The 16522-nt window shown below is 32.1% G+C and overlaps 1 protein-coding gene across 2 annotated transcripts; it reads left to right on the plus strand.

The window, feature by feature from the left end:
• Positions 1-47: 47 nt before the first annotated feature.
• Positions 48-15967, plus strand: LOC111420773 (Enhancer of mRNA-decapping protein 4 homolog Ge-1). Of its 2 annotated transcripts, none has more exons than XM_023053810.2 (10): positions 48-185; positions 294-359; positions 453-658; positions 5089-5272; positions 5331-7344; positions 13970-14135; positions 14188-14359; positions 15084-15237; positions 15476-15714; positions 15771-15967. In XM_023053810.2, exons 2-10 carry the CDS (start codon positions 313-315, stop codon positions 15952-15954), a joined length of 3366 nt encoding a protein of 1121 aa, XP_022909578.2. In that variant the 5' UTR covers positions 48-185; positions 294-312; the 3' UTR covers positions 15955-15967. The 2 variants fall into 2 exon arrangements, with proteins under 2 accessions (XP_022909578.2, XP_022909579.2); XM_023053811.2 differs by having other exon boundaries at positions 54-189.
• Positions 15968-16522: the final 555 nt, after the last annotated feature.

Below are 16522 nucleotides of genomic sequence, written 5' to 3' on the forward strand. Positions count from 1 at the left end.
AATTTAGTAACTTTTAGTTTTTTTATTAGGTATAAAAGGCAGTTGGTATTCCTGAAGATGAGTTCTGTTCGGCGTCTACATTTGTCAAATTTTACCTTTTTTACTAAAATTGATACTGTTTCCATGTGATATCCAAAAATATATGAAGATTATTTGAAACTACTAAACAATTTTTATTTAAAAAAGCAAGTAATATACTCCATTATTTATTAATTACATCAAAAAAAACTTTAAAAATATTTTTTCATCCAAACAACCGCAACATTACCGTGATAAGATCACTCTTATTTTAGATTAAACCGAATAAAATCCATGGATTCCCCCAGAACATCAACAGCGGCAAGTTTTTCACAGAAAGTGTAAGATATCCTATATATTTTCCATTCATTTTATTTGATTTAATTTATACATTACAAACATAACCTCAAAAAAAAATTTTTCTTTTTAATTAGGAATTTCACTGCTTCGGAACATGATTTTAACGTCAAAATCTTAGCACAAGATGTAACAATTACTTGTAGTTCCGGTAGCCATAATCATGGGAGTTCTAACGTAAAGTTAACAAATGTAGTTGATTATCAATGGGAAATGAAATATTACGTTGGACATTTAATTGCAATACATATTAGGGGAAAAATTTTCGCTTATGCAATCAAAGGTAATCAAAAAGAATATGTATACTTTATTTTTTAATTCGGAGGAGTGTTTTCAAATTAAAGCGCCAAAAAGAATATTTTCTAGTTCTAGTGTTTTAGTTTTAGTTTAATAAAAATATACAGGGTGTGTCAAATGTTTGGAGTATAGCCAATAACTTCGCAATTTGTGGTTTTAAAGAAAAATGTTTCAAATACAAGTTTCTTTATTAATCTTGGCGCACTTATTTGGCAATATTTGCATGTTTGTATTGTTTTTATTTCGTTGCTATGGTAACCAACATTGTTATTTTAAATGGGATGCATATATTATGCGATGAACATATCAAAGCATATGGTTGCATAAGAAAAAAAATTGAGAAAAAATGCGTTTTCTCAAAATATTAAATCTGCTAATTACAATCAAAGTAGGCGCCGAAATAACGCAGTTGACAGCTTTAAATGTCAAAAAAATGACAGTTTCAACAATTGTGAAAAAATAATGATGTATGGGGACACACATTTAATGTAGTTTCATCATTGATAGCTGTTTTCGGCCGTCTACTTTTAGGAAGATTTTTAACACTTTCAATGTTAAAGAATTTTTTTAATATCTTTGATACTGTGGATTGTGTTATTTGTGTATCCAGGTAAATATTATTAAACAGTATACAAACTTCACTTTGAGTGCGTTTTCTATCATTGTATCCATACAAATGGATTCTGTCCATTTTTTGACATTTAAAGCTGTCAAATGCGTTATTTCGGCGCCTACTTTGATTGTAATTATTGATTTAATATTTCCAGAGAACGCATTTTTTCTCGATTTTTTTCTCATACAACCCTATGATTTGATATATTAATCGCGTAGAGGGATCCTCTATCCAAACATGCTTTCAAAATCATGGTTTCCTGATCTTTAGTAACATTTTCAGTAACTAAATAATTGAGGTTAAAATACTAATAAATTTTTAGATAAATACGATTTTAACCAAGTACATATTTGTTGTAAAAACGTGCTACATAGTAATTAAATAGAACAAAACACGTTTTGTAGGTAAATAAATGCCAAATACACACCCCACAACATTTTTTTATGCACGTTTTCTTTTTGAATAACGAAAGCTTAAACGTCAGTGTGACATATTTATTTCAAAACATCATATAACAAAACTCCCTGTTAGTTTTGCCAACTTTACAACAATTTGACAGGTATTATAGAAAAAAGATGAACTATAGTTCGTTTCTTTTCTATAATACTTGTCAATGTCAATTATTTAGGGTTTCTGTTGGTATTATCTAGGACCCTTATAAAATTTATGTTGTTTTCATGATTTTTAGTAACATTGTCAGTAACTAATTAGTTGAGGTTAAAATACTAATAAATTTTTAGATAAATACAATTTTGACGAAGTACATATTTGTTATAAAAACGTGTAAAATACCTTTTCTAGGTAAGTAAATGGCAAATAAACACCCCACAACACTTTTTATGCACCTTTTCTTTTTGAATAACGAAAGCTCAAACGTCAATGTGACATATTTACTTCAAAACATGATAAAACAAAACTCCCTGTCAATTTTGCCAACTTTACAACAATTTGACAGGTATTATAGAAAAAAAATGAACTATATATGCTTCTCGTTTAAAATAACAATGTTGGTTGCCATAGCAACGAAACAAAAAACAATGTAAACAAGCAAATATACTCAAAAAATGTGCCACACTTAATAAAGAACTTTTTATTTGAAACGTTTTTCTTTAAAACCACATATTGCGAAGTTATTGGCTATATTCCAAACATTTGACACACCATGTACAGGGTGGGCAAATTTGGGTGTTATTATAGGCTATCAGAAACTATAAGAGATACGAAAAAAGTAGGTGCCATGTCCCGGTCTCTTTTTCCTAGACTATTCCAATCCCGTAAAGACCAAATTTCCGTGAATCAAATTTCATCAAATTTTCGTGATTTTGTTACTGAAAAGAGCTTATTTTTAGCTTTCCAATGATGTGTCGCACGCATGACATATCTGCTGAAAATAAGCGTTATTTTTCAATTCTAAAATATTGAAGATTAAAATTCAAATTTTTAATTATAGTAGGCGAGGAAAACGTTAAATCCTACTTAGTTACTATAGCAACGTGAGCTTACTTGTCACTCATGAATTTTTCGAAACGAGTTTCCTGTCTAAGAAGTTCCGCATTATCTTTAAATAAAATGATAAAATTAAATATAGAATATATTGGAGTCCGCTTTGAAGATACATAAGTCTTCAGGTTTTCTTCTGAAAGTCCCCTCCCAGTTTATGATCCCTAATTTTCCTCTATCTCACCCAATTTCAAAAGAAGCTGATGTCAAAAAGCTTCTAAATCTTATGTTTGGGGAAAACGCCTACTATAATCAAAATTTTGAACGTTACTGTTTTGAAATTAAAAATTAACGCTTATTTTTTGCAAATACACCATACATGCGATACATCATTGGAAAGCTAAAAATATGCTCATTTCAGTAACATCATACTAAACTATTTAAAAAAATACAACTTTGTGTTGTATCTCTAAAATCATCAAGTATGTTTAAAATTTTTCAACGGCAGTATATTCTACTTAAAAAGGTGTCTTAAGAACGTATCAACCCCATTTCTCTAATTTCAAAAATAAACGAAATATGAGTATTTTTTGAAATCACGAAAATTTGATCACTCTTATAGTTTCTAAGATATAACCTATAACTAACACTAGACCCAAAACTAGAAACATTTGGGTTTAGCCGAATTATTATATTAAGAATTTTATCCACGTTGTAAGTTGGGAATATATTAAAAAATATAGTAAACAGATATACTAGAAAAAACTTCTTTAACTTGCTTTTATTTAAATATATATCGGGACTAGTTTCGAGGTTACACCCTCATCTTCAGTCGAAACTAGCAAAAACGAAAAACACGTTAAAATTCAACGTCAGCCTCTTAAAACGGCTAAACCCGAATGATTCTAGTTCTAGGTCTTGACTTAGTTCTAGTAATAGTGCTAGTGTAAAACTAGAACTAACACTAGACCGACAACTAGAAACATTCGGGTTTAGCCGCACGTCTCTCAAGACGGCTAAACCTGAATGATTCTAGTTCTAGTTCTACACTAGCACTATCACTAGAACTAACACAAGACCAAGAACACCCAGAACCAAGAACTAGAATCATTCAGGTTTAGCCGTCTTGAGAGACGTGCGGCTAAACCCGAATGTTTCTAGTTCTCGGTCTAGTGTTAGTTCTAGTTTTAATTCAATAAAAATATGAATGAAATAAAAACATAATGATATTTTATGCTAACTAGCGTTACCTACCAGTCGTCTTAAGAGAGGTACAGCTAAACGGAATGTTTCTAGTTCTGGGTTTAGTGTTAGTTCCAGTATTAGTCTAATTTTATTTGTTATTCAGCGCTAGATTATTGTATATTTTCATTGAGTTATAACATAACGGATACTGCCTTCGCCGTATTAACCCGTTATATCGAGGTTTTAGTGTACAGGTAAACGTCGTTTTGCGCCAGGGTTCTATTCTGAGACACCGGCGTAAACAAAATCGGCGTAAAATGAACACAAATATAATGGACGATATAAGGTTAGGTTCCATGTCAAAATTCTAAGAACAATCTAACATGTTTATTTATACATATCCTATATACAGGTGGCCCTTAATCAGTGCTTTTAATGTTATCCGCAAATGATACGTTTTAAAGGTAGAAATTACCCCCTGATCCATGGGTTATAAAACGGAGGTTGTGTTACAGAGCACGTAAATTATTTATCTATTTCTGCCAATAGACGCCTGTTTCATCAAAATTGACTCCTTGGTTCCAAAATGTCTTTAAACTTTTGACTGTAAGTTCAAATCAGAAAAATTAACAGTTCTTTTTCGCATATGATTACTCGTGTTACAGGAATATTTTTTTGATTGGCATCATCAACCCACAATGCTAACATTTTTTCCATTTTCTCTATATTTTTGTTGTGGCTGTAAGTTAGGTTCTTTACACTTATAGCCGTTGTCTGTCGAGTGGAATGTTTTATTTTCTCAGCGTTTTTCTTAATTGTTGTCACAGTGGACGGAGGTAAATTTAGAGCTCTGCAGACAAAAGGTCGGGTTTGGCCATCTTCAATGCGTGTAATTACGTCTATTTTGCTTATTGCTTTTCGTGCTTTTTTCGCACAATGTTTAGGTTCTGAATCACTATTGTCGTCCGTAATGAAACTAGAAATTGAATATTCTTTGCCTACTGTCGTCTGATGTCGGGCGAACCAGGGAATCCCACGACATTTACCTGTATTATCAAATTATATTGACATGTTTTAAATTTTTGTGGGACAAAGACGTGACTTTTCATTTTACTCCTCCTCCGAATTAAAAAATAGACTATAAAATATTTTAATTTATATTATAATAAATTTTTTAGGAAAGACTGGTGGGATGATACGTTTGGCGAAAACCGATTCTAATCAAAGAGCCTTAATCAAAGATATAAAAGGTTTAGTACAAGATATTGCCTTTGCTTTCACTTCAACCCAAATCCTATTGGGTTGCGCTGATGAGGAAGGAAATCTCTATGTATACGATATTATTAATAATGATAGTATTTCGTAAATTAATTGAATTAATGATTTTGGTGAATTTTTAATAATTCGCCCTTTATTTTAGGTGTTCCTTAATATTACATGTAACTCATCCTGGTCCATTATACAGATGTATGACGTTTAGGGTTATTTGGTGTCCTTATATACCATCTTACGATGAAAATCCTGATACTATTGACGATCCTGCAAAGTTATTAGTATTTCTAAACGGACTTAAAGCTGAAATATGGGATGTTAGCGTTGTCGCTCCGAAATATAACGGAATTAACCCAATCAAACCTTTGCCTGAGTTAGAAGGAAAAGGTTATGTAGATATAAGCGGGCATTCGATGGATATTATAGACGCTTCGTTTTCGCCTGATGGAACTGCAATAGCAACGGCCAGTTTAGATGGATTAGTAAAATTTTATCAAGTTTATACGGTTGATAATGAAAAACCGCGATGTTTACATCAATGGAATCCTCACGAGGGAAAAGCTTTATCCTCACTTTTTTTCTTAGATAATATAAATGCTTTTTCGCAAGAGTCCAAATTTTGGAAATTTGCTGTAACTGGAGCTGAATCAAATTCAGAAATAAAAATTTGGACTTGCGAAAGTTGGACTTGTTTACAAACGTTACACTTTAAACCAAGTTTATCTTCGTCGATTAAAGAATTATCGTTTAAAGTGTGTATGGATGTTTCAGCGTCATTTTTATTATTCTCAGATATTCATAATCGCGTTCTTTACGTTTTACAAATAAATAAAAACGCCGAGGAGAAAGTCGCTTGTATCGATTCGATATCTGAATTTCTATTACCAGCTTCGTTCATTACGTTTTGTATTGCTGATGCAAACATAGTAAGTAAAACGAATTTTAATAATAGTTCTGAAGAGGTTTACCGCGAAGATGATTTATTGGAGGATTTTGAGGAGGATGCGAATAGTAAAATGGTTTCAATTTCTATTTATGCCGTTCAACCGAAACGTCTTCAAGAATGTACAATAACGTTTCAGCATGAATATTCATCAAGCTTAGCTTTTACAAATTACGATCGACCCGATATTATTGAACAATCTAAATCTGAAGAGGATAACACTGAAAATGATGAAATAACACGTTTGGATGATTTACAATCATCAGTAACTAAATTGCTACAACAAGCGGCTAATCAGCAATCAGCGCAACCTTTAAATTTAATGACACCCGATGATTTTAATTCACCAATTATTAATTCGAGTCCTAGTGGTTTAAGAAATTCTTCTTTAAACGATGCTTCACCATCGATGATTAAAAAATCTCTCGAAAAATTAGCCGAAACGACCGAAAATTTAATTGATTTTCAACAAACTAAAGATAATTTTGCAAGTGGCGGGTCAAGTCCGAGTCGAGAGGTTCAAGAAATTTTATCGTTTAATAACAATGCTTTTAATAACCCTCAAGAATATTTTGAAAATTTATCAAAATTAGACGAAGCAAGTAATTTTGAGGAACCAATAAATGACACATCCGCAATAAATAAGTCATCAGAAGTTGTTTGGCCTGATATTCCAACGATGAAAGCAATTGAAATACAAATGAAAGAAGAAAATAGACGTAAAGAAGAAGAGGAATTAAATAATTTTAATTGGAATAAAGCTCAATTACAAGCTTTAAATTACAGGATAACTAGTTTAGAATCTTTATTAAGCGAACAAAACACTTTAATACAAAGATTACAACATGATTTAAAAACGCAAAAAAATTCTAATAACGAATATGATTTGCGCGCCTTGATTTCAGGTGAATTAGATATTGCGTTAACAAAGAGTCATAATCAAACGGCGAAATTATTTGAAAATTATCTTAAAGAGCAAAAAAGAATGGAATGGGAACAAATGGATGGTATAGTTACAAATATTATTAAATCGGTGTGTCAAAAAATTAACGATAATTTACAACAAATTATTTCGCATGAAATTAAAGAAATTGTCTTACCATCAATTATGGCTACTTTTGATAAATTAGCATTAAAATTGGATATGCATTATAGTCAAAAAGTTAATACCATTGATCAATTATTAAAAAGTAATATTGCTAAATTAGTAAATAGCAAGGTAAATATATTTTACTATTAAGGGGGCCAAATAAGCGTGCAATCATTGTTGAGACTTGCCGTAAAAAATTTAATAACTAAAGTGCCTAAAAGAAAATCCTGGAGATTGTTTTCAGGTTTCTAAGATGGCCGCTAGGGGGCGCGCCATCTTGAATTAGAAAATGCTGGTATTCTCCAAGGTTTATATACAGCGTGTCCCGTATCTTCCGCATCAGAGCATTATACGGTTGTAGGATACATTATTCTGAAGCGATCTTTCTAATAAAATTTTTTCGAAATGTTTATAATAACCGCACGGGAACTGTTTAAAGGAACTGTTTTTCGTCCAATCAGCAGATCGCAAATCAGACTCAGGTAATCGGTGCCACCCTCGGCCGGTTCGCTACGCCGATGATAACTCGTTTCCCACGTGTACTCACCAATAGATTCGTCATGGAAAGAGAAATAAACTTTTTCGATGAATCAAAGTCGTCCGTTATTGGTCGTCGTTAAACAGTTCCCGTGCGGTTATTATAAACATTTCGAAAAAATTTTATTAGAAAGATCGCTTCAGAATAATGTATTCTACAACCGTATAATGCTCTGATGCGGAAGATACGGGACACGCTGTATAAGAGGTTGTCTAGGTTCGTACGCAACCATACTGCGCATTACGTCACATGTGGAAAATAATACCGCCAAGCAATTCAAATTAAACAAAAGCATGGAGCACCATATGGCCATGAGGTTGCGTGCGCAATCCGTGATCGCTTACGTCACGAAACACTCCTGCTCTTGCCCCTCGCCCACAAACTAAAATCAAAGTATTGCAGCATAGGAACTTAGACAACCTTTAATATATAAACCTTGGGTATTCTCAGAATCTACTATATTACCATAAAAAAGGGTATATGCCTTTTAAAGCTTATACAGGTGTCCCGCAACGATTGTACAAAACTGCATCAGCGTATTCTATGATCAAAAATAAACAAAAAAAGCCTAATAAGCATAGGTCCGAAAATGGACCATTTTCGAGATATTCAAAGATTTAGTTTCATAAGTTGATATTGTTAACATCATGAATTTAAATTTGTTTTTATAATAATTAAGTCGTTACTATGATTACTATGAGTATGGCTCCTATTAATTACTCCAAGGAAGAGATGGCGGATATGGTGTATTGTTACGGACTAGCTGATGGAAATGCGTCGTTAGCAGCTCGTCATTACGCGCAAAGGTTCCCGAACAGACGATTGCCTAATAGTCACACCTTTAGCAGACTATTTCTCAGATTAAAAGAAACGGGAAGCGTTCCACGGAGAGACATTACACAAGGCCGGTGGAATTAGAAGAAGCAGTTTTGAGAAGAGTCGATGAAAATGCCTCAACCAGCATTAGAAGAATTTCTGCACAAGAAAACATTAACAAAACAACCGTTCACCGCATTTTAAGGCAGCAGTTGCTTTATCCTTATCATTACAACACCGTTCAAGCTCTAACAGAAAATGATGGCGAAAAAAGAGAGATTTTTTGTAGGTGGGCCATACAGGAAGAGGTAGTAAACGTCGACTTTCCCATAAACATTGTATTTACGGATGAAGCAACATTTACTCAAAGCGGAATTTTTAATATTCATAATGCGCACGTTTGGAGCGATGAAAATCCCCATGCAATACTAGAAACTCATCATCAATGGCGATTCAGTGTTAATGTATGGGCTGGAGTTATAGGTGATCAGTTATTAGGTCCATTTTTTCTTCCAAAGAGATTGACAGCCGATGCCTACATACATTTTTTACAAAATGACCTTACAGAGGCATTTGATGAATTACCTCAACAAATTCTAGAAGATTGCTACTTTATGCACGATTATGCACGCGCTACTCGAGCATACTTAAATAACAGATTTGGCAATAAGTGGATTGGCCGAGGAGGGCCACCTCGTTCACCAGATTTAAATCCGTTAGATTTTTGGTTTTGGGGACATTTAAAACAAATTGTTTATTCTGAAGACGTTCAAAATGTGCAGGATTTGAAGAATAAAATTAGTAACGTATTTGACATATCTTTAAACGTATTAGAAGTTCATTTAGAAAACGTATCCGTTTGTGTTTAGAAGTAAATGGTGCGCATATTGAACATTTATTATGACATGAATCTTTTCCAATTTGTTAAATATTCGTTGTTTTTATGCTGGTTGAACGATTTTCTTCGACAATCTTTGTTACTTGTTTTGTTAAATTATTAATGAACTGTATTAATTAACTTAATATTATCTTATTATTTATTAAACTTTATCTTAACCATCGTAACCATGGTAATCATATAATTACCGCATCTAAATCGTTAGAATTAATGATGTTTACAATAGGTCAGCTTATGAAACTAAAACTTTGAATATCTCGAAATTGGTCCATTTTCGGACCTATGTTTATTAGACTTTTCTTGTCTGTTTTCGATCAGAGAATACGCTGATGCAGTATTGTACAATCGTTGCGGGACACCCTGTATAAATTATAGTTTTTCTGTTAATACACTTTTTACCCTATCTCTGAACAAATGCTAATAATTTCAAAATGGCCAAACAGATTTTGATAAACTTGGTATCGTCGAAAAGAGCTTTTTTTAGACTACAAATCCTACCTTATTTGTAGTGATTGTAAGATTGTGAGAGGGCATTTTTCGATATTACAATAGATATTGTGAATTTTCTTAGAAAAGTTAAATCCATTGGTATTATTTTCTTTTCATAAAAAAACAGCAAATTGAAGCCCAAACAAGTTAGAAAGAAGATTTTATGAAAAAATTCAATGGATTTCGATAAGATTTTTTTTTATTTTAAAGTCTTGGTTTAGAAGATACTTCACCTCACTTTTGAGAACAATCCTCATTCTAACATAATTTTTTTAAACACATAATACTTGCAAAACTAACTACTGCTAATTGCCATAAAGAAATTATCTCGGGCTTCTTAAAATTTGTTTAATGCCTCTTTAAATGCTCAAATTGCCGTCGATCACGTTCTATCCATTGCTGGAGCCTCTCTTGCGTTTAAAAAACTACGCCTTAAATTTCTGCTCTTGATAGGTTGTGAAAGGCTTTGAATCCTATTTTCCATGTCATGTCTTGTCTCTAACTCAATCCAAACTAAACCCAACCCAACTCCCATAAATAAATATTCAAACAAGTTAAGTGTGGGGACCATGGAAATAAATGTCATTAAATCTTCTTTCACCGATATTTTAGGTTAGTAACATGATATCGAGGAGCGGCTTTCACTAGCTTGTTTCGGCTTCATATTGCTATTTTTTCATGTCTTCAGACGCACGACTTCTCTTTCGCACGAAATTTCTAGCTTTAGGTTTAGTGTTAGTTCTAGTTTTGATTATTATGCGTGCTAGATTATTGTATATTTTTATTAAACTAAAAGTAGAACTAACACTAAACCAAGAACTAGAATCATTCGGCTTTAGCCGCCTTATGAGACGGGCGGCTAAACCCGAATGTTTCTAGTGCTAGGTCTCATGTTGGTTCTAGTGACAGTGCAAGTGTAAAACTAACACTGTACTTAGAACTAGAATCATTCGGGTTTAGCCGTCTTTAGAGACGTGCGGCTAAACCCAAATGATTTTAGTTGTAGGTATAACGTTAGTTCTACATAGTAACAGTGCTAGTCTAAAACTAGATCTAGCACTATACCTAGAACTAGAATCATTTGGGTTTAGCCGCACGTCTCTAAAGACGGCTAAACCCGAATGATTCTAGTTCTAGGTATAATGGTAGTTCTACATAGTAACAGAGCTAGTGTAAAACTAGAACTAACACTATACCTAGAATTAGAATCATTCGGGTTTAGCCGTCTTTAGAGACGTGCGGCTAAACCCAAATATTTCTAATTCTAGGTCTAGTGTTAGTTCTAGTTTTAATTGTTATGCAGCGCTAGATTCCTGTATATTTCTATTGAACTAAAATGGACAGACATTTGAACTTAATTTTTAAAGTGTGTTTACATTTTTCTTATCTATCATTTCTGTACTGTCTGCTCATGGAGTAACGGAAAGATTGAAGCAACAATTAAACTGATTTCGCCTCTAAAGTAGCGGGGAGAAGGGGAAAATGTTCATGCTGAAGATAAAAATCCACATAGTCAAAGTAACTTTAAATTTCTATCCAATGTTTCCAATTTATTGTAATATTTTTGATACCTTATAGCAGTGTTTTTCAACCTTTTTCATGACACGACCCCCCTAGTAACAAAAAATATTTCGCGACCCCCCGACCCTTTTTTTCATGTATGTTAAAAATATTTAATCCATACAAAAATTTACGACAATTAAATTTAATAATTGTCGTTATTTATGACGACAATTATTTGAAATTTGGGTTTACTGTGATTGAGAATAAACCGCAGTGTGTAATTTGCTTTGAAATTTTGTCAAGAGAAAGCATGAAACCACCGAAGTTGGTACGCCACCTAAACACAAAACATCCTAATGAAAAAATAAACCCGTGGAATTTTTTGAGCGAAAACTAAAAGGTCTTGAACATCAAAAAACTGCTATAGGACAAATGTCTAACCTAAATGAGAAAGCGTTGCTCGCGAGTTATCGAGTAGCTTTTCGTGTGGCTAAAGCAGGAAAACCTCACAGTATTGCCGAAAATTTGATTTTACCAGCGGCTTTAGATATAGCAGAGATTATGTTTGGCAAACAAGAGGTCGAAAAGCTCAAAAGTATACCTCTCTCTGACAATACCATTCAACGCAGGATAAGCAATATGGCGACTGACGTTCGTGATCAAGTCATAGAAAAAATAAAGAAAAGTTCTTTTGTGTCCTTACAATTTGATGAATCAACGGATATTGCGGGTTGTGCGCAGTTTGTAGCTTTTGTGCGTTTTGAATCCAATGAAATATTGATGGAAGAAATACTATTTTGCAAGGCACTTCCCAAAAATGCTACAGGTCAGTTCTTGCATGACATGTTCGTTGAAGCTACGCAAGATATGAATATCGATTGGGCACAAAAATGCATTGCTATTTGTAGTGACGGAGCAAAAGCCATGACTGGTGCGAAGAGTGGATTTATTGCTAGACTGAAAGAACAAATGCCAAACGCTTGTTGGATGCACTGCTTTCTCCATCGCCAAGCTCTTGCAGCCAAAACCTTGCCACAAGAATACAGTCAAGTTCTAAATATTATTATTAACATTGTAAATTCTATCAAAGGAAAAGCGTTGCAGACTCGATTGTTTCGAATCATTTGTGAAGATATGGGGGCACTACACCGCAATTTGCTTTACCACACAGAGGTTAGGTGGTTTTCAAAAGGCAAAGTACTGACCAGAGTTATGAACTATTAGTATATTTACAACAAGCCAAGTCACATTACTCTGAATTCATTTCTGACCCGGAATTCCTTTTGAAATTGGCTTTTCTTTCCGACTTATTTGAGCATTTAAACAACTTGAATAAAAGTCTTCAAGGGCGGGATGAAAATGTCATTACAGCAAAAGACAAACTCCATAGCTTTATAAAAAAAATTGAATTGTGGTCATCATCTATAAATCAAAACAACTTTGATTCATTTTCGTCGACACAGTCTTTCATTGAAGAAGTCGGAAGCGAGATAAACATTAACTCATATATATCTGGTATGAAAATGGTGTTAGATAATTTGAAGAAAGAGCTGTGTCATTACTTCTCAGTGCAAGAGATATCGATTAACACTGGGCAAAGATGGATCTTAAATCCGTTTTTAAATGCAGCTATAAATGAGGCAAATTTAGCAACTAAGCTCAAAGAGAATCTGCAGGAATTATCTGCCGATGGGATGTTACACTTGAAATTCAAGTCTGAAAATTTGGATACCTTTTGGTTAAAAAGAAAAACAGAATGTTAATTCCGGGTATGAATTAACAACCGAGGCTTTGAAGTGTTTGATTCCATTTTCTACCTCGTACTTGTGCGAGTTGGCATTTTCATCAATGGCCCAAATAAAAAGTAATCTAAGAAATCGAAAGTTTGGAAAACGATTTAATACTTAAAATTGCAAAAACGAATTCACGATGGGAGAAATTGATTGAACAAACTCAAGCGCAACCTTCACATTAAAATGAACGAGTACTCGAAGATTTTATTTTTTGTTAATGTGTTTGTATAAACAACATAACAAGTATCATTTTGTTAACTTTGTTTAATCTACCTCCTTGAAATTTACTGATTTTTTTACTGAGTTCTCGCGACCCCCCTACAGAGGCTTCGCGACCCACAGGTTGAAAAACACTGCCTTATAGCATCTTTCTACAGAACCAACTCCGAAGATCACATAAAATCCGTTAAGCCATTTTGAAATTATTGGCACTTTTTTACGAACATTTTCGAAGTGTTTTAACAAAAAAATACTATAATTTATCTAAACTTTAAAATGCACATACTTTTTTGTTATGTTAATACAACGGAATTTTAAGAAAAACCACATTTTTTAATTCAAAATGACGGTTGCGCCCCCTACTGATCGTAGAGAAATTTGAAAATAATTTCCAAGATTTTCTCTTAGCCACTGTAGTCGTTACATTTTTTGCTGCAAGTTCGAGATACTTATTTGGCCACCTGTACAATAAGTCAATAAAAAAATTTTCGTTTCTAGCAAGTAACTGATGCTTTAAGTTTATCAATAATAAACGTCGTTAAACCATCTTTAGAGGCGTGTTATAAAGATATGATTACAACAACTTTGATTCCATCTTGGGAGAAAGTTTGTAACTCAATGTTTTTACAAATACACAACACATTTACTCAAGGAACTAAAGAATGTAAGAAAACAAAATGTGATTATAAAATAATTTATTAATTTTATTTTAATAGATACATCTTCCGTTGAAACTTACATGGATAGACAACGTCGCGTTCAAGATAAAGGTAAAGATTTGATCGTACAAATGCAAGGCGTTTCTGACAGCATGAAAAATAGTGCTGATGTTCTAAAATCTCATTTAAGCGCTGAAATTCAAAAACAATTTCAAGCAGCATTCGTAAAGTAAGTATAATTTTATGATAATCTTAATCTTGTTCCCACATATAAGATGTTGTTAATTTATTGAATGGCTCCACGTCAAAATTAACACAATCCACATTTGAATTGATTAATTCCATGCCTTTTCTCTTTGCGCAGTTATTAAACCTTCTTTCTAAGGAACCACCATTTATGACGTGACATCGATTTCGATATAAATGTCGACTAAATAAATCCCTACAATCAATTGATTCATCACAATAACAATCTATGAGATTTTTTTTTGCAAATTTAGTAATCGTTTCAATAATACAATCATCATCATCCATACAATCGTTATATTCGCCCATTATTTTTGTCGTTTTTGTTAAATTATTCGCTTCTAAGTAGTATTTTTCATCTATTGTGTACGCAGCGCATTTTTTTAAATCATAACACATCGTTTTTGCATGGCAAATACATAAAATACAATTTTTTAATAAGTTAGTGTCGAAAATGTCTTGGGTTAAACCTTAAAAGTTAAATTATTTAAAAAAAAATTAAAAAAGTTTTAAATAATTACTTACTGTTATTTATTAATAAGAAAATCGCTAGAAATCTGAATAGAGCCATGTTTTTGATATTAATAAACAAGGTTAATCTTTTTTTTTTGTTTGAGGTTAATATAAAAAGTTTAAAGGTCAATTTTAATTAGTTTAATTTAAATTTTGCTTTCTTTTTAAATAAAACTGATTTTATATTATTTCAGTATGCAAGAGAATTTAAAATCAACAATATCTGAACACGTCAAAGAACAAATAAAGACAGGTTTCAAGACGCACGCAGCCGCTTTAGAAGACAGTGTTGTAAATGCGGTGAGATCTCGAGCTGTGACCCCATCACCTCATGTTTTAGACACACAAGTACGTTACAAGCTCAGAAATAATTATAAACATTTTTAATTTTAAGTTTTTCTTATTGATTTCCTTTACTAATTTCTATTACTTTAATTTTTATGAGTTTATTTTTCGTTAATTTAGAATAAATAAATTTCTTTTATTGTTTTCGCCTTAACAAAATCTCTGCCACATTAATTCCTTTATCCAAATTAGATTTATATCGTTTTTTGTACTCACCATCAAGATTGTATTTGATTATTAGGTACAATTAGCACAAATACAAAATATGATCGCCGTTGGAAATATTGATATGGCATTTCAGCAAGCGTTATCAGCTTCCGCTTCTGCTTCCGATTTATCTTTGGTACTTTATATTTGCGAGAAAGTTAATCCTCAAAATATTTTTCAACCTGGTAATTGTTTATTGCAACAACACGTTTTATTATCGCTTATTCAACAATTAGGAGCTGATCTTAATCATCAAACAGAAGTTAAATTAAGGTACAAAGCTATTTATTGTTTATGTATATTATTTATTTATTATTATTTTGTTTTAGATTTTTAGAGGAAGGTGTTTTAAGTTTGGATTCAAAAAATTCCGTGACAAGGGAACATTTACCAGGAATTCTACGTGAATTATCTAAACAATTAACTCATTATATTATGACAAATCCAACTAGTAAATATATGAAGAATATGAGAATGTTGTTGATGGCGACGCAATCTGTATTAAAGTCGTAAAGATACAAAAATTTATTAGATTTTAATTTTTAATTCTTTTCCACGTTTATTTTAATGTGTTGGTGATTCGTTCATATTTGTCGCAATCAAATTTAAAGATAAAAATAATTATAAAAGTGTTTGTTAGAAATTGAAACAAAAAAAAATGTAAATATGCTTTGTGCATGAACATGAATAAGACTGTAAGTATCTGCATTGACTAAGTAAATATATATGTAATAATGTGTTTCGGATCGTTTTTTGTACGTATTTAAAGTAAAAAAATATTGATTGAAATTAAATATAATAAACCTAAGTTTTATATTAACGTGGTTTTCGAATTTTAATTGAAACCCATTTCTTTTAGTTGGAAATTTTTAAATATTAAACTTTATTTCAATAAAATTACTACATTTACTTAAAAAATACGTTTTAACAGATATATCTTATATAATTTCACATTTTATAACAAAAAATTAATAAAATACAGTTTTTTTAAGTCTTTTAAAACTAAATTCCTGGGATTATTTTTGATTATTGATTGATATGGTTTTTTTTTTGATGTTTATAGATAAAAAAGAATTTTTTG

This window comes from Onthophagus taurus, chromosome 6 (genome assembly GCF_036711975.1).
Source record: "Onthophagus taurus isolate NC chromosome 6, IU_Otau_3.0, whole genome shotgun sequence".
Taxonomy (NCBI): domain Eukaryota; kingdom Metazoa; phylum Arthropoda; class Insecta; order Coleoptera; family Scarabaeidae; genus Onthophagus; species Onthophagus taurus.